At 24.6% G+C, this 25554-nt stretch overlaps 1 protein-coding gene across 12 annotated transcripts in view; it reads left to right on the plus strand.

Moving 5' to 3' along the window:
* Nucleotides 1–14382, plus strand: part of LOC129606310 (bromodomain-containing protein DDB_G0280777) — a 99147-nt gene extending 84765 nt beyond the window's left edge. For 11 of the 12 annotated variants that reach the window (XM_055516578.1, XM_055516569.1, XM_055516620.1 and 8 more), the window contains 3 exons: nucleotides 470–584; nucleotides 2361–4112; nucleotides 10316–14382. In XM_055516578.1, the coding sequence (XP_055372553.1) occupies nucleotides 470–584; nucleotides 2361–4112; nucleotides 10316–11403 (2955 nt within the window). In that variant the 3' untranslated portion in view covers nucleotides 11404–14382. The remainder of the gene's footprint in view (nucleotides 1–469; nucleotides 585–2360; nucleotides 4113–10315) is intronic. The other variant, XM_055516594.1, reaches the window with a different exon arrangement.
* The last annotated feature ends 11172 nt before the right edge of the window (nucleotides 14383–25554 follow it).

Consider the following 25554-nt stretch of genomic DNA (forward strand, 5'->3'; position numbering starts at 1 on the left):
TTACCTAATTAATTTTACACTAATGAATTTTATTTTTTAATGAGCTACATTTTTAAATTTGTTTTTTTATAACCTTTTTTAATTTTTTCTTTTAAGTAATATTGTTTTATAGCACTAATTTTTTTATGCCACTAATTTTTTTACAATTAAAGATTGCTAATAACTTTTCTCCTATTTATAGTTTTTTAATTAATTTATTATTTATTATTGTACTTTTTTAATTAATTTATAAATTTGTTATATTGTATAAAAAACTTTTGAAAAATAAAGACTTAAACTGAAATATTACTAAAGTAAAATGTTGACACGAAAATATAATATAAATTTCAGGTTATATAAAAACTAGTTGTTAGGTATTATAAATTTAAAATTCTACTATAAAACGTTTTCCATTTTATATTTTGCTTTGTTCTTATATCTTAAAATTTAGTTCTATTTAATATTTTTGCCCCTTTTTTTGTTTTTAAAGAAAACTTCTCCATATCAACCAAGAACTGCATGGCAACCAAATAGCCAAAGAGATTTAGCTTATAAACCAAGTATACCACAAGGTTGGAATGCACCAGCAACATCTTTACCAAGAGGTAAGAATTCCCTCAAATTCAATTTTATTCAATTTCATTTTCAATTATTTCATTTAAATAAAATTAATGAAAAATAATGTATCATAAGTAGTGCATCATCGAATTTTATAATAATAATAATAATAATAATAATAATAATAATAATAATAATAGTAATAATAATAATAATAATAATAATAATAATAATATGAATAATAATAATAATAATAAGTATGATTCTTTATTCCATTTTAAAATTTAAAGATTTTTAGTTTACAATTCATTTTATTTATAAATATACCGGGTGATTCAGTAAAGAGTACAATATTATATTATTATTATTGTTTAGGTACAAAAATGGGTAAAATTTTTGTTTGGTACTAGAGTTGGCAAAACTCAGCGGAAAACTTTGGAAAAACCGCATTTTTTTCCATTTTATATTTTTTTAATTTTTTTTAATCCTTCCCACATTTTTTTGTCAAAGTTTCAAAAAATCGATATTCTTTTATTTCAGAATTTCTTAAGCTGTATTTATTACAGCCACTTATGTATTAATTTATTACAGCCACTTTCTTAAGCTGTAATTTAAGTTCAAACGTTGGAAAAGCTTTTACTTTACAGGAGATGTAACATGCAAACCATTTCTATGTTAACATTTTAAGGACCCTAATAAAATGTGAAAAATCAAAAAATTCTCAATAATTTTGATTTTTATTGATTTTAATTGCCGTAATTGTCAACTATTCCTAAATTTATTACTATATTTTTATTAGAAACTTATTTCTGTAGAAGAAAATTTTTACTTATCTTCCCGTCCAAAAAATTTTAGCCCCTCAAAAATATAAAAATGTAATTTTTGCTATTTATTTTAATGAAACCAAAAACGTTTCATACTTCGCAAATGAAGAATGTTGCGACAGGCTTCTTCTACCACGGTATAGCATAATTGAGTATTGTAAGGACAAAATGGCTCTTAAAATTTACTGCTACCAAAAAATATTAATAGGCTTTTAGATAGCAGCACTTAGATATTAATAAATAGTTTATTTCGTTAGAAGAAAATGTTTTTCAACCTCAGCTTCCTCTCAAGCTATCAGCTCTTGAAATATTTAAAATTCGAACTTTCGGCACCATATTTTTCGCAACTGCAAGCTTTTCCAAATTGCTATAAACGCAGGAAGCTAACAAATGCCATGCCGTCAAAAATATATATTTTTTTTAAACTCACGCAATTACCTGTTGCATTCGAGCATCATGTTAACAACTTTTTAATTTCTTTTTGGCTTCATCTCAAATGTATGCAATATTAGAAATATTTTGGTATAATATGTATGAAACTAGTTTTAATAATATAATAGATTATTTTTAAAAGCAGTATTTTCACTTGTTGGGTGCTACTTTATTTATTTTTTGATTACTGGTATCTTGTACCACCTACTTGATATTTATGTACTTATAAAAATCAAAATTTATTTAAATATATTAAAATTATAAAATTAATTAATATTAATAAATAAAATTTTTATTTTTTTTTAAAATTGAATTAAAAATAATATAATAATAAAATTATCATGATAACAAAAGAATATTCATCAGCAATATCACCAATTTCATCAACATCATCATCAGCTTATTATGCTTCTTCTATATTAGATAAATTACAATTTTTAGATAACAGAAATTTTCATATTAATAATAATAATAACAACTATAATAATTCTCATAAAATTTTCAATAATAATAAATACAATAATAATTATTATAATGATTATAATTATATTAATGATATTACAACAGATATTAATAATACTGATTATAATGTAGATTACAATCTTGATATAAATGATTATAAAAACAATAATAACAATAATAACTGTAATATGGAATATCGTAACACAAATCAAATGAAAAAAAATTTAAGTAGTGAATCACCATCTGCAACAACATCAATAGATAGTGGTATTGTATATCAACATCAGCAGCATGAGGAACACGAACAACAATTAAAGCAGGAACATCAACAGCATCAATTATTACAAATACATCAACTGGAGAAACATAAACAAAATCAAGAAACAATAAATACTATAGAACAGCAACTTTTCGTTCAACAACAGCAATTAAAACAATATAAAAGACAACAATCGCATGAAATTGATAATCATGAATATGATTATAATCACCATTTTGATAAGAATTATTTAAAATATGATAATATTGATAATAATGTTGTAAATTATAATAATGATAATGAATATTTATTAAATGAATATGCAACATTCAAAAACTGTATTAATAATACAAGTATTATTAAATCTACATTATCTAATACAAATGTTATAACAGATAAAATCATGGAAAATGAAAATTCAGATAGAAATTCTAATACTATATCAATAAAATCGGAAAAACAGCAAACAGCACATCAACAATATCAGCAACAAACTTATAAAAAAGAGCAATTAAAACAACATGAATATGATAGAAATAATGTCATAAATAATAATGAAAAAATGATTGATGATAATATAATTGATGTTAAAGTATCACAAAGAAAAGCAATATTTGAAAGGCAAATACAGGAGCAACAACGTAAATTTGAAGAACAAGAGAAACAATTACGCATATTACATCATCGTAAATTAAGTAATGAAATATTAAAGAAACAAAAGGAACAACAGTATCAACAGAAACAGCAATTTCAACAAAAATATCTATTGAACAAGGAGAAACAACAGCAACAAAACCAAATTGAAGAACAAACACAATATAATAATAATAATAGTAATAGTAATAATACGGAGCAAATTCTTTTGATAAATTCTGCCAAAGAAAATTCTCAATATAAAAATAATAATATGATAATAAAGAATAATCAAAATTTTTATAATAATAATAACAATGGTAATATTAATAATAATAACAATATTCATAAAAATGTATCTAATAATGATTTATACATCAATAATACCAATACTAAAAATGATAATAATGAAAATAATAATAATAATAATTATAAAAACGATAACAATAGTAACAATAACGATATTAATAATAACAATAATGATGATAATAATAATTATACAAAAATACCAGTTAAACAATTAATATCATCATTTGAGCATCAAGTACATCAGACAAAAGATAAACTTGCATTAAGTAGAAAATATCAAGAACAATTAGAAAAATATATGAAAGAGAAATCTGGTTCATCAAATATAACATTAAACATATGGTTCCCAAATAAATATAATGACAATGATGTAAATAATAACCATTATGATAATAATAAAGATATGTTACAAAATCATGAAAATGATAATAATAATAATAATAATAATAATAATAATAATAATAATAATAATAATAATATTGAAAATAAAAATAATTTCATATTACAACACATTGAGGCAGAGACAAGTAATAAATATAATGATAACTTAAAGCAAGATAATAATAATAATAATAATAATAAAATGGATCAAAATGATAATGTTAAACGAATAAATGATAACGATAATAAAACTGATGAAAATGATAATAATAAAGGCAAGAACATAATTATAAAATTTAATTTACACGATTTTATATTATACATACAAGAAAGACTTAATTTTAGTTTTTCCACTTCCTTTTTCTTTTTTACTTTTTATTTTTGATTACATTATTAGAACCTTGAACAATTCTTGTTGTCCGTAAGGTAATCAAATTATTGTATATAAACGTTAAACAGAAATAGGGGATTCTCGATAATTCAAAATACATATTCAGGAACATAGTTCTAACTTATGTTTATCTTAATATAAAGCACGTTCGATAAATCCAAACTACAAAATCTGCACAAATAGCATATTCGAAAATGACAATTATTGCGCTTACGGTTCTAGAAGAATTTTTCAATTTTTTTTAAGCATATAAAAGAAAAATATCGGATATCAAAGAATTACTGGAGTATATTGTTACAAATCTGCAAAAGTAAAATATTCAGTTTCTGCAGATGTAAATGTAAAAAGATTTTTAAGATTTAATTTAGAAGTTCCAGTACATATGTGAATTATAGATCATCTCCATATTTTTGTTTATACCAAACTTGTATTTATTATATAGTATAATACCTATATGTATATTTCAAGGTTCTAATGTAACATTTGGTTATATGTGTTTTGAAAATATGTACATATCTGTTGATTATTTATATATATATATTGTATATTGAATCACCCAATTATAAGTATATACTCTATCTTGATTTTATGAATAATTAAAGTATTATAGCATTTCAAAACTCGAATGACTAGGAACATCTTCTATACCAAATCTGAATACCTTCTATACAAAAAGAAATTCGTAAGTTATCAATTAATAAGTTTTAAGTCGGGTTCGAGTCGTATCTTTGTGTACGTATGTAGATCTAATGTTTGACAGATCTTTGCAGGTCTACGTATTTAGTTCTAACTTGACTCATTCAGCAATACTGTTTTAACTACATTATATCTGTACTTTGGTAGGGGCATAAATACAAATCTAATATCCCGTGATTTCAAAATTACGGTAATACCGAATTGATAAACAATTACGCAATACACAACTAACTGAATAAATTAAAGTCTAACATTAGGTCTATATTTAGATAGCCCAACTTATAATTGGTGATGCAATATCTATACATGTAGATATATATATATATATATATATATATATATATATATATATATATATATATATATATATATATATATATATATATATATGTGTGTATATATACAGGGTATCCGGGACTCAATGGTATTCCCGAAGCAGGGTGATAGAATGCATGCAGACGAACACCTAATAACATTTTTCTTTTTGGGCCCTTGTTCTCGAGTTATGGGCCCTCAAAGTTGAAACATGTAAAAACCGTCTGATTTTCACATTTTTATTTATAACTCGGGAAATGTGATAGGTAAATCCAACTTTGTATACTCATTTTAAATCTAATAAAATTCTCCTTTTAGCTATATAGCAACGGTTGTAACTATTTTTTTAATTTCAGAGAAATTCAAGTGCAAAGTCAAAATTTGTTAAAATTTTGTTTTCTACATTTTCGTTTAACCATCATTTACTCATAATTCCACGTTATTAGCATGGTGTTTTTTTTACGAAAGAAGAGCTCTATATCCAACTTCATTTTGATACAAAATGAAGGCAAAATATAGGGAAATTAATGAGGAAAAAATTTTAGAAATAACATGTCTACTAGGCGAAAACTGAGCTCAAAACCTTAGAAAATTAACTAAAACAAAGTATTTTTCAAAGAAAATAAATTTTTTTAATCCTTATTACGAAGTATTATGCATTATTAACATTCACTTTTTCTTTTTCAAAACGAAAGACATTTTCATTATCTTTATTTCTCTACAAAATATTTCTAAAAGTTTCAGAAATATCGTGTCTACGAGGGATATTCAAGATCAAATTTAAAAAAAAATTGAAACTAAAAAAGTCATTGCAACTACTGTTACACCGTTGGAAGAAGAGTTTTATTAGCTTTAAAATGAGTTCACAAAGTTGGATTTACCTGTCATATTTCCCGAGTTATAAATAAAAGTGTGAAAATTAGACGGTCTTTGCATGTTCCAATTTTGAGGCACCATAACTCGATAGCAAGGGCGCAAAAAGAAAAGTGGCACTAGATGTTTTTTGTTCGTCTGCATGCATTCTATCACTCTGCTTCGGGAATACCATTGAATTCCGGAAACCCTGTATATATATACGTTAATGTATAATATAAGCTTATAATCAAAAATATATTTATATATTTCTGACTATAAGTTCATAAAAATAATTATAAATTTGTTTTTTCTTCTTTTTAAAGAAAAAAAGTAATTGAATGTTTAAAACAAATTGGTTTCCATATCTCAAAATTATATAGAATATTATCTAAATATTGGCAAAATGATCAATTTTATTCTGATTGGTTTAACTTAAAAAAAATGTATTAGAACGCTACAAATCTATCGCATAAGGCAGGCAAATGTTTTATGAGATCTCACAAAATTTCACTTGTTGACTTTTGTGCCGTTATGATATCTCAAACCCATCTTAAATGATTTTAAAGAAAATTAGTATTTAATACACTTTTGCTACCTCGACCTCATTTCAGAGAAACTATATCTAACGTTTTTAAACAATCAAATTTTTTTGAAATTTTATATTTGCGCTCAATTTGTCGCAGTAACATTAAAAAAAAATTTTTTTAGAAAAATCGAATTTTAAACAAGAGACAAATTTACATTTTTGGAGGTACATATATCAAATAAAAAAATTCGGTAATTTTCTTTTAATTTTAATTATTTTGCGATTTTTAAACATGACGAAAAAAATATTCAATCATATTAAAGATTGTATAGATCTATAAATTTTTCAAGAGAAACGATTTGAGCAAGAAAACATCTTTCGACTTATTGTAACCTCGCTACGTTTCCATAAGAAATTCGCAATAGCATGAACCCGGTTCCTATTCATCCCCAACAACTCCACGGTATTCAATCATATTTAATATACATACGTTCAATTAAAATAAATTTCTCTGAATTTTAATATTTTTACGTCTTCATATACATTATGTATTTTCAAAGTTATTTTAGAGCATCATCTCGAGTTCAAAATGTTATAGAAAAGACTGCAGAAATGAATTAACATTCTTCAAATTCTGCTGGTACTGGGAAAATTGCTAAACCTACAAATAACAATTTTATTTCTTAAAAATTTGCGATATGTTTTAGCGTTTCATAATACTCGTATAAAAATTAAACCCAACCACAACAACAATAAAAAAATGTTTTTTGTCATCTGTAAAATTGTCATAAAATTTTGTTTTTTGGCTTTTTTGTTTTACTCTGTAAAATTTATATAAAATAAATATAAAAAATATTTTTTAATTTTTTTGTAAATAAATTTATTACTCATAAAAATATACATACATGTATATGTATATGTATGTAAAGAGCTTCAAGTAACACTGCAAGCTAGTCTAGCATCGAAGTATCGGAGCATTTGTGGAAATTTTTTACTGATATTGTTGTTGTTTCATGTATGAAAAACAGACTCCAATAGACTAAAATATGTTTGACTCAAACCGTTTGTGCAAAATTTAAATATTTGCTCGTGCATATTTTTATTTATTTAGAAAATTCGTTTGACAAATATATTTTTAGAAATACGGGTAAAAATTTCTGGAAACGAACCACGAAACATTTAAACCAGTTAACATAGCAATCACATGTAATTTTTTACTTTACAATTTGAATTTTACTCTTAGTCGTTAATGTAAAATAATATTTTCTGATTTTATTTTACGTCGATGCATAGTTATGGGAAAACTCTTATTATAATATTTTTTTTTACAATAATTGGAACAATAAAAAGGAAATTTATTTTATTTCTATATAAAACAAAAATGAAAAGCCTTTTTAATTTTTAATATCATTTAAAGTTATTTATTAATTAAACATTTTTTAAAGTTTTATATTTATTAAATATTTAATTAGATAATATTTAAAGGATACATATAAAAGACAACAATTACATTAACGCTAATCGTAAATAGAGAATGTCTTAAATTTTTACCGATCACATGGTGTATACAATAAGGTAGGTGATCCGATGGCAACAAATTTTGCATATCGAGTTTTATACTTCGGCTGAACCGACTTTGATGAAATTTTATATATGAGTTTACTTTGGCTATGGCACGGATTGGTCAACTTTTGGGATATATCAGGCCTCGCGAACTGGCCTTTTTAGTGGGCCTGTTTTACATTTTGAATCAGTTAGAAGAAAACATTTAACAGATATTACCTTAAATTTCATATATAAGCTTCATTTGAGCGTACGCGAAACCTCCTAACTTTAGAAGAAATCAGGTGCCAGGAACTGAACGTTTACTACGGGCCAAATATACATTTTTGCGTATATAAAGAAAAATATTCAAACTATTCCAGGTTTTTAAACAATGAATCTATAAATTTTTTATCATTGAATCTATAATCAATGAATCTTGAAATTGATATTTATTATCAATGAATCTATAAATTAAAAGAAAGATCAGGGCTCGGAAACTGATCTGGGGTCGATTTTACATTTTCAACTATATCTACGAACGAATTGATGAAATTTCTTGAAATCTAATATTTGAGTTTTGGTTATTATCAGAAATTACTGACGAATTTTTCGTATAATTGGAATGGCAAAAAATGAAACTCTACTTACTATTACATACATTTTTCTAGGTATGTTAACTAAAAGCTTAAATCCTTAAAATTGTAAAGAAGTTTTTAAAATGCATTTTCATAATTTTCTGGAATACTTTTACTAATCTAGGCAATACACAATGCGGTCGGTTATGTGCTGATCTCACAAGATTTTTTTAAAATAAAAGTTATTTGTTCTAAAAACAAAATTTTATGAAACTTTTTGCTACTAAATATTTCGAAAAAAGTTTTAAGATTTCTTCATTTTGGGATCGAAATGTAAAATTGTTTTAACTTACATTTCGTGGTTCATCGAAAAGATTTTTGATCTTAACGTACAACTAAAAACGAAACGACAACAAAATTCCAAAATTTACATAAAACTTACGATTTGTATGGTTTTTATTTATCTACAAATTCTTCGTACTCGTATGCTACGTGATACTACATATATTATGAGTTTTAAGACGAAAAACCGTAGTTAGCACTCACTAAATATTCTATATTTCTGTAGAATATCGTTTCTTAAATTACGAATTAACGCATTTTTGATAAGCAAAAATTTATTTAATTTGAAAAAAGTAATTGTTCAATAACGAATTTTGATATTTAAGACATTAATCATGCAAATAGATGTTATGAAATCAAATTATTGTCAATCGATCGTCAAAATGACTTTATTTTTTTCCGTTTCTAAAAAACTAAATGAAAAATGAAAAAGGCTACCAATTATTTATTTTTGATCAAAAGCAATGAAATAAATCCTAGTTCTGTTGTTTTTGGTTTTGATCCAAATATATCATTTAGAGATGTTTAGTTAAAGTTTTTTCCAAATTTTGCATTTTGTGTACGTATCTATATATATTTTATAAGTTTTGAGTTCTTAAATTTGGTGTAATTCTTTATTTCTATTTCATGTTAAATTTATACAATTTGTTATAGAAGATAAAAAACGAAAACTTATTGTTAAAATTGTAAGTGATGTTTGGGCTCTATTGAATGAACCACTTTTACTTTTTAACTTTTAAAAAAATACTTTTTCTACATTTAATTTTTGACATTTGGTGCAACAGAAGATTTACAAATGTTTGATAAATTGATTTAAAAATTGAAAAGTGGTTTGTACAAGAGGCCTTGTTTTATTTCAAATTTTGTAAGAGCTGTATTCCTATATTAGTTTCTAATAAAAAATATATGTACATTGTACAAGCTATGTATTAATATAAAACTTAAAACAATATTGATAATATATACATTTTATTAAATAAATTATAATAATTCTTAATGCTTTACAATTATACATATTAATATCACACATTATACCACACATATTATCAACAAACAAATAAATTAAAAACATTCCCTGCCAACCATATACAAAATAATAAAGCTTTCATTTAATTTTTTTAACAAATTTTTTGTTTTTTTTTTTCCCTTTCCTGATCTTTTGTATATTATTAACTTTAGTATAATAAAATATTTTTATGAATTAATGTAAAATTTTTATTTGATTTCTCACAGAGTTATACGTTCCTAAAGAAATACCTTTAGATGGTTATAATCCACCATCAACAGAAAAATATTTACCATCAAACCCATCAGCATATTCATCATCTGGTTATGGTAGTGGTGGTACTAGTAGTTTTCCAATAACATCAAGTAATTATTCAACATCATCAACATCATATTCAAACTATGGTTTACCAACGACAAATTATGGTTCATCAATATCGTCAACAACAACAAAATTAACATCAAACAATGAAAAATTAGCATCATATAATGATTATGGTCAATCATGTACAACTGATAACACATCATCACATTATGAAGTAACAAAATCTTTTCCATTATCAACACATTCAGCATATGAATCAGCAATTACTCGTTCAACAAGTGGTGGTGGTATTGGTGGCAGTAATAATGAATATGGTGGCTCATCATCATATTCAGCAACAACAATACAACAATCTCAAAGTAGTAGTGGTGGTGGTGCTGGTGGCCAGCAGCATCATTTTCCATTATCGAATAAATCAGCACAATATTATTCATCACCACCATCATATAAAGGAATTAATAATTGGAAACAAACTAGTGGTGTTGTTAATCATCATCCATCAACTAATTTTAATCCATCACCATTGCCATATGAAAAATTGGCTAAATTTGAAAATCCAGATCCAGATGATGTAACTACATCATATTATCCGCCAAGACATCATATACCAATACGTTCACCATCAAAACCACGCAATATATCATCACCATCAGGTCAATATTTATCAAGTTCAGCACCAGTTGGTAGTGGTGCTGTTGGTGGTATTGGGGGTCATCATATCACATCATCATCATCACCATTAAATGTAACATCATCGTATAATGTGTCTTCCTCAACAACATCTCAAACAGTTGCGCCAAAATCTCATCATCATCATGGTGGTAGTTATAATAAATGTAAAAATTATAATACAGCCGCACGTGGTTGGGGACAATCATCAAATTGTTATAAACCGATAACATTTGGTTTATCTGATGGCCCGGGGATTGGTGTTGGTTCAGTTGGTATAACAGCAACTGGTGGTGCTAATATGCCCTATACAGATTTTTAGAAAAGAAAATCTAGATGTGTTTAAAAAAAAATAAATTTATAAAAAAATTGTATAATTAAAGATTCTGTTATTGGCTTATATATGTATATTATGTGTATACATACATATATATGTGTATATATTATTTTATTAGTTTGTTTTTTTTTCTTTTAATAATTTATTATCTTATTCATTTTTGTCATAATATTTCATTTAATTTATAGTAACTAAAAATTATTGTTCTCTTTATTTAATTTAAGATTAGAAAGAAACATTATTCATTCTTAAATTTTAAAAACTAAAATTTACATTGATTCAAAGTCAAGATAATATATTCAAAACAAAATTAAATTTAGACATAAATATATGTGTTCTATTTATTCTAAAAGCTATTAATAATTGATAGTAAGTTCTTTTATTATTATTCTTGAAGATGGTAATCAAATAACTATAACTTTTTGTATTAAAACCATTTTATCTTAAAATGAACGTACAGAAAATTATGGCGTTGTATGTATACAAAACAAATGTATAAAAAACAAATTGTTTTTCAAACAAAATCAAATAAAGATTTTAACATCAAATATTTTTAATCTTAAACAAGATCAATTAAAATATAATTTAATTTGTTTTTTTTTTTTGTTTACGAATATTTTTGCTGTATTTTTAAACATTTTCAATAAAGTGATTTTTTATATCAATAAAAAAATTTGATTCTTAAAAAAGGCTTAGTGAAAATAATTTGCGTAATATTTTTAAGTTAAAGTATTTGTCAGTAACAAAAAAAAAGAACAACATTTGAACATATAAAAATGATATTGAAATTTATAATTAATACCAAAATAAAAATTACATATATATAAATGTATTTTGTTATATTATTTTTACTAGAAAAGCCAAAAACTAAAAAAAAAATAATATTGTATTTAGTATCATTACGGATATTTTTGTTGGCCAATTGATAAATTATAATTTCAAATTTTACTCTTTAACTTTTTTGTATAACGTTGACATCTTTCAGTAGATTGTAAAACGATTTTCGCAATAGAATTGATCAATTTAAACCTTTATCATGTTAAATTTAATAATAAAATTTTATAAATGATATGAAAATGATATGAAATCATCATTTAAAGCATTATCAAGAAAAATTATCTTATTGATTGGATTAATAATTATAAATATTTAAATAATTCAATTCAAATTCAAATAAAAATAGATTGATTGATAATATTTGAAAATTGTTTATATATTGGATTATTAATTAATTAATAAATAAATTTGTTTTTCGTTTTAGACGATTGTAAAAATTAATATTGTTTTTTTTTTTTCGATTTATTTCTCTTTTGACATAAAATCAATAATATATTCTTAAATGTAGAGATTGAACTCACTCATTTACGATTTTTAGGTTACATTTTTCATCTTGCATTTGTTTATTTATAATAAATGCAATAATCATTGCATAAAGAAACTTTTCTTAACTATTATACAATGATTACTAGTACAGAAAATTATATATATATCATGTATAATACAAACTATCATGGTGACATAAAATTATGTAAAGTTATATGAATAAATAACTTAATTATATTTTGAAAAATTAATTAAATTTGGAAATGTTTAATATACAATTGCTTATATACAATGTTCATAATATACATATATATATAAATTTTGCAATATTTAAAATTTAATATTAAAAATGTAAAAATTTCAACTCAAATTAAAAAAACAAGAAAATGTTTAACATTATTATTATATAAGAAATTTTTATTTCGATTGTAATAAGAAAATGAACAGATATCTTAAAAATTTATTCTAGATTTTATTTAATTTTCATTTAATTTCCTCATTTAGTACTTTTGTGAAATTAATTTTTTTTTTCCTTAAAGAAATTTGATTTAAATTGAATTTTTTTTTTTGTATAGTTTTATAATATCAAGCAATGTGCCAGCTTTTAAATAGTCAAATGTTGTTTTGAATTATGCATTGACGAAAAATAGGAAAATTCAAAAAATTTTTTTTTTTTTAAATCTTTGATACTTTTTTCAATTACACCAGATTTTTTTTTGTCATAAACTGTTATTTCATAGATTAGGTGAAATTATAATCACAATTATTTTTTTTTTTTAAATAATTGCTATAACATTTTTAAAACCATTCTACGTTTTGTAATATGTTTGAGTTTGAAATTTTAAATTTGAAATTTACTTTTAGTATTTCAATAAAATACATTTTTTTTTTTGCTTAATATAATTTATAAGATATTTAATTTTAACTTTTTTTAATACATTTTATTTAGATTTGAACATCAAATAATTATAATCTTGTTTTATTTTTAAATTTTCTTTTTTTTAATATTATTACATATATAAAATTAGTTATTATATGAACAAAAACTAGAAAAACAAAACATTAGTTTTTTTTTGTTAATTTGTTATTACTATAGCTGTTTGTTGAACGCTTTTAGTTATTTAAATTATATATTTATATATATTTATATTATTTTTAATTAATTACCTTTTACCGTAACAATACAATTTATAAAATTTAACAGAAAACAATTTGAAATGTCAAAATTGAAAGTTATTTGATCAAAAATAATATTGATTTTTTCATAATTTTTCTTTTTAATTTTTGTTTGATGTTTAGATATTCTTAAAAGGGTCGTGTATAACTTATTTATGTTAGTTATATTTTATTTATATGAAAAATACTTACGTACATCATATATTTATATATACTATTATATTATAAACAAACAAAAAAAATTACATAAACACAAAAAGAAGAAAAACAAATGTGACTCGAATATTTTGGAAGATTGTCCTTAAAACTCTACCAAAAATAAAAAAAAATTAAAAAAGAAGTTAAAAAAAAATAATGTTTTAAAAATTTTTGTTTAAATTTTTACAATTTTGTTTTCTTAATTCTCTTTATTTATTTATTTATTTATTTTTGTTAATCTCGACGCGACATTGTTACTTAAATACAACTTTAAGAAATTTATATATATATATATATATATATAAGGAATTTTTATATATATTTATATATTCCTTAAAGTTGTATATATATATATATATATATACATATATGTTAAATAAATTAATAAGAAAACCAATAAACAAATTTAATAAAAAAAATCGATATTTGGGATATCAATTACGATCTTAACTTCAGAGAAAATAAAAACTATTATTATTAAAATGATTTTATTTACGTTATTAATTAAAATACCGTTACAAAGAAATGTATACAGTATACAAAAATAAAGAAATTTATCGTGCTTATTATGAAAATGTTTTTTGTTCATTTTTACTATTGACCATTTTGTTTTTTCGTTTTTATAATTTCTTATTTCGCGGTATTTATGTATTGTGTTAATTATTTTAGTCAAACATTTATTCAACAAATAGTTGGCTCTGTTACTTTACGTGGATTTTCTGTAAATATTAGATAAAAAATGTAAATATGTGCATATGTAATAATTTTTGAAAATCCTTAAATATGAATTTAAGGATTTTCCAAAATTTAGGCTGCCTACTTTCTACTACAAGGTTAATTAGACAACTAGATTTCTCGTAATTTTTGGTTTACAGCAGTCGTTGGCAAAGTGCGCTCCGTTTCATAAATACATATTTATTATTTGTCAAAACAAAATAATCAATAAAGTCAGTTAAAAATGTCATTTCTTCTTGTAAGTAGGTAATGTAAGAAACTCACATTACCTACTAAGTTCGCGTTTTAATGGATAGGAAGTTTTCAAGTTCGCGTTTTCAAGTTTTTTTCAATTAAATATATAATATTTAAGTACTCTACATAATGTAATTATTATTGACACACCACCTTTTAGACTGTACCCCACTTCACTAGATTTAGGAGTCTTTAGTTACTTTCGGATTATTTGGGGCCCCTTAAGATATTTGGAGCCAATAGGATTAAAGCTGTTATCGAAACCTTTCCAACAAGCCCCTTCCTAGCTCCATAGGAGCTCTCTTCATCTAAGAGCTGAGTTATTAGAGTTTAAAATTTTCTAAAAAATGCAATTATATTTGATTTCCGCACAAACAAACAAGAAACCAAATTAATAAAAAATGTAGTACAATAGTAAATCTTCGTTCTCAGTGTCGGACAGTGTTTTCCAGCTGTCTTTTGAATTATTTTAAAATGGTTTATAAGATCAAATGATACTAAAATGGTTTGTATTTCAAAACAGTTTTCATTGCAAAAAGGGAAGTTTTCATTGTAAAATGCAACATTTTCTTGTTGAAGTTTGGAATTTGTACTTATATATGTAACTTAAGATCTAAGTAATGAAAAACATCTATTGAAATAATTCTCTTATTATCAAATAAATTTGCATATATAAAGTAATCATGAAGTAGCAGTTTTAGAAAAATTTTAAATCATAGAAAGCATATAAATTGTGTTCGTAACTTTATAATTGGTTTAGTTAAGACAAGAGGGGATACTTTTGGTTAAGTGAACCATTAAATTCATTATTCACATTAACTTTATAATTGGTTTAGTTAAGACAAGAGGGGATACTTTTGGTTAAGTGAACCATTAAATTCATTATTCACATTAATTTATCAGGCTATAACTCATAAGAGAGTGGAGTAACAAAAAATTTTTGTTTTAGTAAAATAAAAATTCATTGATATCTATAAAATGTTTAACTTCGAAAAACTCACGAGTTACTATGTAAGTTTTGCCCCAAAAATAAGAAAAAACTCCGGTTTGAGTTTATGATTAATTTTGAGTATTAATTCAATAGCCAAATACTTCCTTATATTCTTTTATGGTAGAAGAATTTGCAAATTTATGGTAGAGGAATTTGCAAATTGTTTTTGTTTAGACATAATATTTTATGAAAAATTTTTTTATTTTGAAGAGCTATGGCTTGGAGTGGAAGCGGGGTATGAGAAGCTGACAAACCGATAAGCGAACGGATAGAGTGTATATAATAGCTTTATTCTTTTCAAAGTTTATTGGAAGTGTACCATGAATAAAAGCTTTGTAATTTTATTGACTATTTATTTCATTATTTCTTTTTTGGCCTGTAAACACCTAACTCGGGAAATGTGGCAAGCAGAATAATTTTCGTGAATATTTATTTTGAAGTTCATGGGATTCACCTTCTAGCAATCTGACATTGTTGTCAAAGACTTCTTTAGTCTGCGAAATGTGGTTTAAAAAATTTTTTACGTGAAGCTTGACATTCTAACTTTGCTTTCCATACTGAATATTAAAAACTATTAGAAACAGCATGGCTATAAACCGAATGATCTTACCTGAATTATGGAGGAAAATGTACAAATCGGGGGTTTTTTAGAAAGAACAATTTTTAAAAACAATAACATGGCACGGATGACGAAGAAGGCAGGATGTGTAGTAGTTTTCAAACATTAAACAAGTACAAACATTGAGAGAAACCCGTTTAAATACAATAAGAGAATTGAAGTAAAAGCCGTTTAAACATTTTTTCAAAATGTAAACTTCGCTCTAAGCAAAGATATATTTTATGATATCCGAATCTATACCAATGATGACCAAACTATATCATTATTATGCATTTACTTGAGTGATGTCAGAAATGGTATTCGAACAATTAAAGATTTTTTTATTCCTCATAGCCTGACTATGTCTATGCAAACTACAGTTAGCACAGAAGGATTCACAGGAACGTATTACATCGATCTTTTCAACGATATGGTTGTTAATTTAAAGTATGAGGTTACTCGTTTAATAATGAACATGCAAAGTGATCCTCAAGTTATAAATTAAGACGATAATAACAGAAATAAAAATGTTTTAAAAAGCTATAAATGCAGCATCCTTTAAATGTTTTGTTCGCATTAAACCTGTGAAAGAGTTGCATTGTTATTTTTGCCGAAATTTTGGTTTCTCTCTATAATTTTTCCACAGTGAAAATAGCGAAAAGAAAAACTTTCTCTGTTCCATGCAAAATGCAAAATTATACAACAACAATTTGTATTGGAATAAAATTTACACAAATAGTACATTGCATTACAAGTGCGTTGAGCCAATTGAAAAGAAGAAAACGTTAGCAACCGAAACTCCATGTTTCGGTTTTCGCTGGTCAGAAAAAACTTCATCATTGCACAGCAGTTATTTCCAGATATTATAAAAGGAAGAAAACCATGCAGAAATTAAATTCAATTGCAAAGAAGATCGCCCATTATCTACACATATTAATCTATCGCTGTAAATAGTAAACTTTGAATGTACACTAAAACAATTCAAAAGATTTTGTGATTTTGTTGAACTTTGTGAAGAAAAGAAAAAAATTTTCTATTTATTTTTTATTAAAAGCTGTAACTAAAGTTAGAAATATAACAAGAAAAAGAAAAATACGTGTAATTTGAATATTTTTTTTATCATACCAATTTTAACAAATTGGTTTTTTTTGTAAACATTAAACTGCAACATATGCACAATTGAGAAGAAAATGGCTAATGAAAGCATTAACTTTCATAAGTGTTAGCCATTAACCTCAATAATCTTGATATCCTATTACCCTTTCATCAAGAAAATATAAGAATAAATAAAATTATTGAACCAGCCACCAAAACCTATCTATGCTAATATTAAACGTTTGAAAAATAATGATGAAGTGTTATATTTACAAGATATGACATGCGAAACTATTCATATTATTGTACTTACCTGGATTGTAAATGATGAAAAATACCTAAAAAAACATTCTAGGATACAAAAAGGTTCTGTATTCCAGATTTAATAGCAATAGTGGTGAATCTGGCATTTTGATCCACAAAACTATAGCAATTTTAATATAATTGATATCTTCTGTGGTAATTTCTCAAGCACAAAAATAACCTATCTAAACGCTACAACAATATAGTCGTCTACAGACCAATACTTATTTTTGATGAATATATCTTAGATTTTCTTTTTTGTAAAATCATCTGTCATTTTCCCGCAAACTCTAAAACGTAGCGAAATCATACCGATCTATAAAAGTGGACATTTTGAGGATATTAATAGTTTCAATCCCATTGCAGTATCTTCTATTTTCAGAAAGATATTAGAAACTAAAGTTATAATAGTTAGCTTACAGAATGCCATAATAAATATAGTATAATAAGTAGGAGACAATACATGGTTTTCCCCAAATTTCGAAAAGCGAATTGATTTTATTTATTCTAATAAGCGAAATTTAGGAAAATCTGAATCAGGAAAAAAAGGTAGCAGTCATATAGTTCACTTGGACCCACATAGTTCCTATGCCATGTCAATGAATTAGCAAACTTGCAATTAGTAAGAAACAAATTTATACTCATAATGAAGTTATTACTTACTAGTTACAATAATAACGAAGCAAATATTAATTTAGATAATAAAATACTTTTCTACTGACTATAAATCTGCATATTAAATACGAAAATACTAAAATAAAGTAGCCAAAAACTATTGTAATTTCCAATAGCTATAATTACAGCGATTAACTGCTGCTAACGGCATATTACAATAGATAAAGATAGTCCTCAATTGGAAGCATGATGTTAATATAATCGCTAAAAAATGCAGGAAGATTGCTGTGTATGTTATTTAAAGTAAGTAATACTTAACCGTCTACTGTGAAATTTGCTCTTTATATCAACATGTTTCTTAGTCTGAGCAAAAAGTCAATAAAATTCAAACTTAACGAAATTAAGCTATTAAGAATTACTATGATTATTATTTAGATATGGAACCAATTTTAACATATTAAAAGTTTCTATTAAATAACAATATAAGCTAACCACATTTAGAAAAAAAAAACATAAATGAATAATGTGTAACTCAAGGATTTACATGAAGAATTTATATACTTTTTTTGATTTACTATAGGTACGCAGCTGAGTACAAAATCGGAAGAGGCAACCATAATATATATAGGAGGTTTATCACAGAATATATATTAAACTACCAATTAAATTACAAAAATTAATTAAAATGCTCAAAACCATAACTAAGAAGCTTCTAAGAAATCAATATACATAAACATATAATGATAAATCACATAGCTTAACTTACAAAAGCAAAAAAAAAAAATCTGATGTGGTCAGCACATAACCGACCGCATTGTGTATTGTCTAGTTAAATGAAAGTGTTACAGAATATTATAAATATGTCTGTTAAATACTTCTTTCCAATTTTTAGGACATTAGTAAGCTTATAGTTAACATATCTAGAAAAATGTAAATTTGGGTCTTAGTAGAGTTTCGCTTTGTGCTACCCGAATTCCCTGAAATGCTCGCCAGTTAGTTTCGGTAACAACCAGAACTCAAATATCAAATTTCAAGAAATTCCATCAATTTGTTCTGTGAATATGGTGAAAAATGTAAAATCGGCCCGCAAATCAGTTCTCGAGCCCTGATCTTTCCAAAAAAGTTATATGTTCATTGTTTTAATACGAGGAGTTCATATATTAAATTTCAATAAAATCGGTTGATTATTTCTCTTTATATACACAAAAATGTATATTTGGCCCGTAGTAAACGTCCAGTTTCCGATGCCTGATTTCTTCCAAAACATACGAATTTTTGCGGACGATCGAGCTGAACTTATATATAAAATTTCAAGTAAATCTGTTGAATATTTTCTTCAAAATGTTCAAAAATGTAAAACAGGCCCGCTAAAAAGTGCAGTTCCCAAGACCTGATATATACCAAAAGTTGATCGATCCGTGCCATGGTGGAAACAAACTTACATATAAAATTTCATTAAAATCGGTTCAGCCGAACTTGAGATACACGCGTGCACACACAGACCGACAGGTTGCTAAAAATAGTTTATTTACACTTCCCTACTATGGAGAAGTACGTTCCCACCGAAAACTCGATATGCAAAATTTGTTGCCATCACATAACCTACCTATTGTTTACACAATACGGTCGGTAAAAATTGATAAATTTTTCAGTTTCTCTATTTTTTCTTTTTGTTTTTTTAAATTTTCTAAAATTTTTACTACTATTTCTACTATTTGTGAAATACTATTATAATTTTTCAAACTTTTATTTTAATCTAATATCATATAACATAAACATTTACACACTCTGTGCAAGCTAATGCTCTCTTTGAGTGTTTACACAATAATTAAATAAATAAAATATAAATAAAAAACATTAAAGTTGCTTATCGAAAAAACTTTTCGAAAAAATTACCGCGATTTAATCTCAAAAGAATTTTACCGTTTTCATCCTGGCATTCTTATAAACATTAAAGCAGTGTAAGAGTTAAACTCTTAAAAGGAGCAACAGAATCTGAACATTTTAAATCTCAAAAATCTCGGAAAATGCAAACTTTTTGGAAAACTCTTATCAAAATCAGATTTAATATCCTGTACTATATGACAAACCCCTTTATTTAACCTTTTTTTTAATTTTCAATTGAATAATTTTAACATAATCCAATGAATTCATGATAAAATAAAAAAAAAAGTTCTTACTTACATTTAGTTATTGTTCTTTTTCCTTTTTATATTTCCTATAAAATAAACAGTTTCGGGACTCAAATCAAATGCTTTTTTGATGGTTTTCAATCTTTTTTATATATAAAAAAAAATATAAAAATTTCAAAACCAACAAAATTAAAAAATTTCAGATAATTTTCATTTCAAAACTGATACGAGTATACGTTTTTTTCAAGTTTCTGTACTTAAAATTTGTCTTATTAAATAAAAAAATTTATTTTTTGCATAAACCTTATAACATTTTTAATACTACGATCAGTTTTCTAACTATGAATATGTATGAATTTAGCGTAATCGTCTCCTTCCATCCCTTTGCATTTATTGCTTCTCTCTATTTTTGAATAATATTTATTACGAAAATTTCAAAAATTCCTAAATAAAAGTGAACTGATATCTTAATTTTTAGTAGAATGATCAATTTTCATACAATTTGAAAATCAAAATGAGTTAATAAAAAGTATACACTGGAATTATTTTTACATAGAAGTCAGAATAATTCCAGTATATACATAGTTATTCTTACATGATGATCGCACAAATAAATAAATCTGTTTTATACAGATTTACATAGAATATTTTGAATAAAAAATAAAAAAACAAAATCGAAGAAGTAAAGAATGCTTGTAACTTGATGAATTGTGATAAACTTATAATAAAACTTTAAACATATCACCTCTATGAGTATTTATGTGTTCGAAGAGTAATATCACACCTAACAAAAGGATTCATTTTTAATTAACTATTTCCTCTACAACTTTAAATGAGTCTTGCAAATATTTAATAAGGCTAGTTCAATATATTTAAAATTTATCGCTTGGACAGACGGGTAAACAATCGGCGCAGGGGTTGATAATCAAGTCAGAACTCGGCGCTAATCGTAAATATAATTAATATAATGAAAATTCACATATGTCTCAGACATTTGTTTCTTAGCATTACAAATGAATGTTAAATTTGTAATACTCTTAAAACTTTTTCTTAAAAATTATAACAACTGCAATAATTTCTTAAGAAAAAATACCTTACCAACTTAAAGTAAACAAACTATATTTCAAAAAAGATATTTAACCGGGCTTAGTCATTTAATTAAGAGCGTTTGAAATTGAAAGTTTTAAATTTATAATTGAATTTATTTTTTTAAACACAGTATTGGATTTAATTGATAGTAAGTACATTTTAATTTGGAAATTTCTTAAAAATTCAATTGGATATTATAAAAAATGTATTTATTATTTTTTAATAACTTAATCAAAAGTGTAACTTACTACTGAAATAATCACCTTTGGAAAAGGAAAATATGTAATCAAAAAATAGTTAAAATAAAAGTTAAAATCATAAGTGATAAGTATAGTGCGTAATTTTGGTAAAATGAATGAAACCTATTTTAATCAGAGCGAAGTAACGAATGTTTACAAGCTTATATTATTCGAAAAATATTTATTATAAATATTGGTAATTAGAGTAAAGCCATGTTATATTTATTCAATATTTATTTTAAAACAAATGAATTCCATCATAATTTCAAAGCTTGTATTTGTAAAGTTTTAATTATAAAAAATATCTTCTACCATACTTTTCTTTTACATATACGAGTATACATATATATATAAGAATATTTATTTTTTACATACAGTGAGAAAATATTAGGGACATTTCGTGTAGAATGTTTTGAAAATGTGATAAAAAATAATAAATTTGGATCAAACAAATTGTTTGTAAAGTACCACTTTTTCCTTCGGCAAGTGAAATTACTGCTTTTAAAAACAATCTAGGTATTACCATTTAAACTATTTTTTTGACTTGAAATGAGATCGAAGTGGAAAAAAGCTTTCTTCCAAAGAAGCAATTACTATTTATTAGCATCTATAGATACCATTTTCAGATAAATTAAATAAATTAAATAAATCAAATTTTCAGATAAATTAAATTTTATAAATTGAAGTTATTTGCTGTTTTACTATATTCGTTAATATATTTTTCTCGAAGGTCTTTTTTCAATTGCAATTCATTAAGTTTATTAAGATTAGGAATTTCATTATACACTGAAATTAAAGTCGATATACAAAATTTTTTGATCGAAATCGATATGCAAAATTTTGTAGTATACTTTTTGTCCAGGTAAATAGCCTTTTTCTTGTGTTAAAACTATGATGATCTCCTCCATTTTTTTAGTTTTGTGATGGAATGCATTTTTTCTTTAAATATTTCATGAATTTGTGGAATTAACTTATATTTTATGAAATCTTCAAGTAGCATTATATTATGTTGCTTATGAATATACTCCGTATGCGTCAACCTATTATAAGTGAATAAATTCTTAAATACTCTATTTTGTACACCGATGTTTTCACGTTGGAAGGTAAAAAATATGATCTTTTTCTGAAAACACTAGCTAGATGCCAATTTTTTGCATAAAGATGCGGTGTATGCTTATCAATTGAGAACTTAATTTATCTAAAGACCTAAATATTTTAAATATTCTACTTGCTCCAAAGTTTCCGTAGAAATTGCATTTTTTAATCCTGAAGCAGTGGGATCGATAATCAGAATTTAGTTTTTTAAAGTCAATTCGACTAATTTTTCAAGAGTTTTATTAACTTTATTTTGTATCCCAACATAATTATCTTCGTTAAAGATCATTCAAACGTCATCAGCCAAAAGAAAAACCTCTGCATTCATAATAATTTCGTTAATTTCCTCCAAATAAATTGATAAGGTTAATGGTCCAAGAATACTGCCTTTTGGTACCTCATATTCAATTACTTCTTTTAGGTTTTTTTTAATTAGGTTTTAATCATTTTACCAAAATGACGCACTACACTTACCTATCTGGCAGTGCTGAATACGGTCACTCAAATACAATTGAAAACATTTGTAATCCCTTCCACGTATTCCGAAACTATGTAATTTTTTAAGTAATTTTTAAGTAATGTGCCATGATCATCAAAGTTTTGTTATAATGTCCACGAATGGATGGACAGGCAGAGCGTAACTAACAAGCACTTTTCTTTAAAATTGTCTTAAAAAAGTGCTAAAAATTAGAATCATCCCAAATATTAATATACATATATACAATATTAATAGTTCTTATATAAAACTTTATTGTTATTTACATTTCTTTCCAGTTATTGCATCAAATAGAGGTTTTAATAAGATTATATAAAAGCAATTATTATGATTTACTAAATTTATCAATCATAACAGATTAAATTTTAAACTTAGTCTGTATACTGTAAATGAAAAAATAAAATTTACATTTGTTTTTGTTTTTTTTATTAGTTTTACCACGGGACTTGAATGGGGCAAAAAGAAACCTCTGCTAAACTTTGAATAATTCAAACAATCAAATTAATAAAATATTGTTACAAACTGTTGATTGATACTTCGTATAAGCTTCTAGATATTAATTCAGGTTTTTAGTAACGAATCATGAGTAATCCAAACCATACTCTTATTATGCATTTTTTTGAGGATATTCTTAACATTAGTGACAACAGAATTGGCATTAGAACAATAAATGACTTTTTTACAATTCAAGGTTTTACAATGTTTATTGAAACGAGCGTTGACCAAAATGGGATTTCAGTTTTTACTAGGGTTCCGGATATACTTAACAGGCAAGGCTTCGCAGAAGCATATTATGCCCATCTTTTCAACATTATGTTTTTTGCTTTTAAATATTGTGCTAATTTAATGATGAAAACGCAAGGTAATCTGTAATGACGTTAATAAATATTTTTTTATGTTAAACATGTAAAAGAGTTGTTTTGTTGTTTTTGCCGAAATTTAAGTTTTTTCTCTTCAAGAAGTTTTTCATTAAATAAAGAACACAAAAGGTAAGTACTCGTAAAATGTAAAAATTTTCTACAGGAAATTTTACGCGTTCGATTTTCAGACTTGTTACACAATAGAAATTACCGAAATTTTTCCGTAAATAAAATTTTTCCATAAAGTTAATATTTCTTTATAAAGTTCAAATTATATTCCATTAGAAACTTATACTAACTACAGGAATGTCATATGTTAAAATTAAATTTAGAAAATTTTCAATGTTATAAATGTTCACGATATGATTTGAATATCGACTTTTAAAAGCTGTTCAATGCCGGACTCATTAAAACTTTAAAGTCAAACTTAATCATTTTCAGAAATTCTTGTACTTCATATATATTGTCAGGTGATTTGTTTAAAATTTTAATGCCAATATGAGAAATATTGCTATAATAATAGCAATATATCCACAAAAAAATGGATAATTAGCTGAAAAATATTAGGAAAACTTAGTGCTAAACTAGAAAATTTCTCCTAATTATAGTATTAACTAATATTAATGAAACAAATTTTATGTTAACATGAGATATATTACTAAAACAATAGCAAAGATTCCTGAAAAAATTGAATTATTACCTGAAAAAATTTAGAAAAACTGAGCAATAAAACAGAAAAATTTCTCTTATTTGTTGCAATAATCCCCAAAAAAGCTTGTACTGAATGGAAAAAAAGAAAAATTTTATTACAAATTTAGCAACGATTCTTAAAAAAATAGCTTTTCTTATTATTACAGGAAGTTTTTCTGTTTTTTGTATAGGAATATATGCTAAAATCAAAACATCAAATATATATTGTTTTAAAAATAAGAAAATTTATTTAGCATTTTTTATAAT

The sequence above is a fragment of the Condylostylus longicornis genome, unplaced genomic scaffold (assembly GCF_029603195.1).
Source record: "Condylostylus longicornis isolate FDR11 unplaced genomic scaffold, ASM2960319v2 ptg000003l, whole genome shotgun sequence".
Classification (NCBI taxonomy): domain Eukaryota; kingdom Metazoa; phylum Arthropoda; class Insecta; order Diptera; family Dolichopodidae; genus Condylostylus; species Condylostylus longicornis.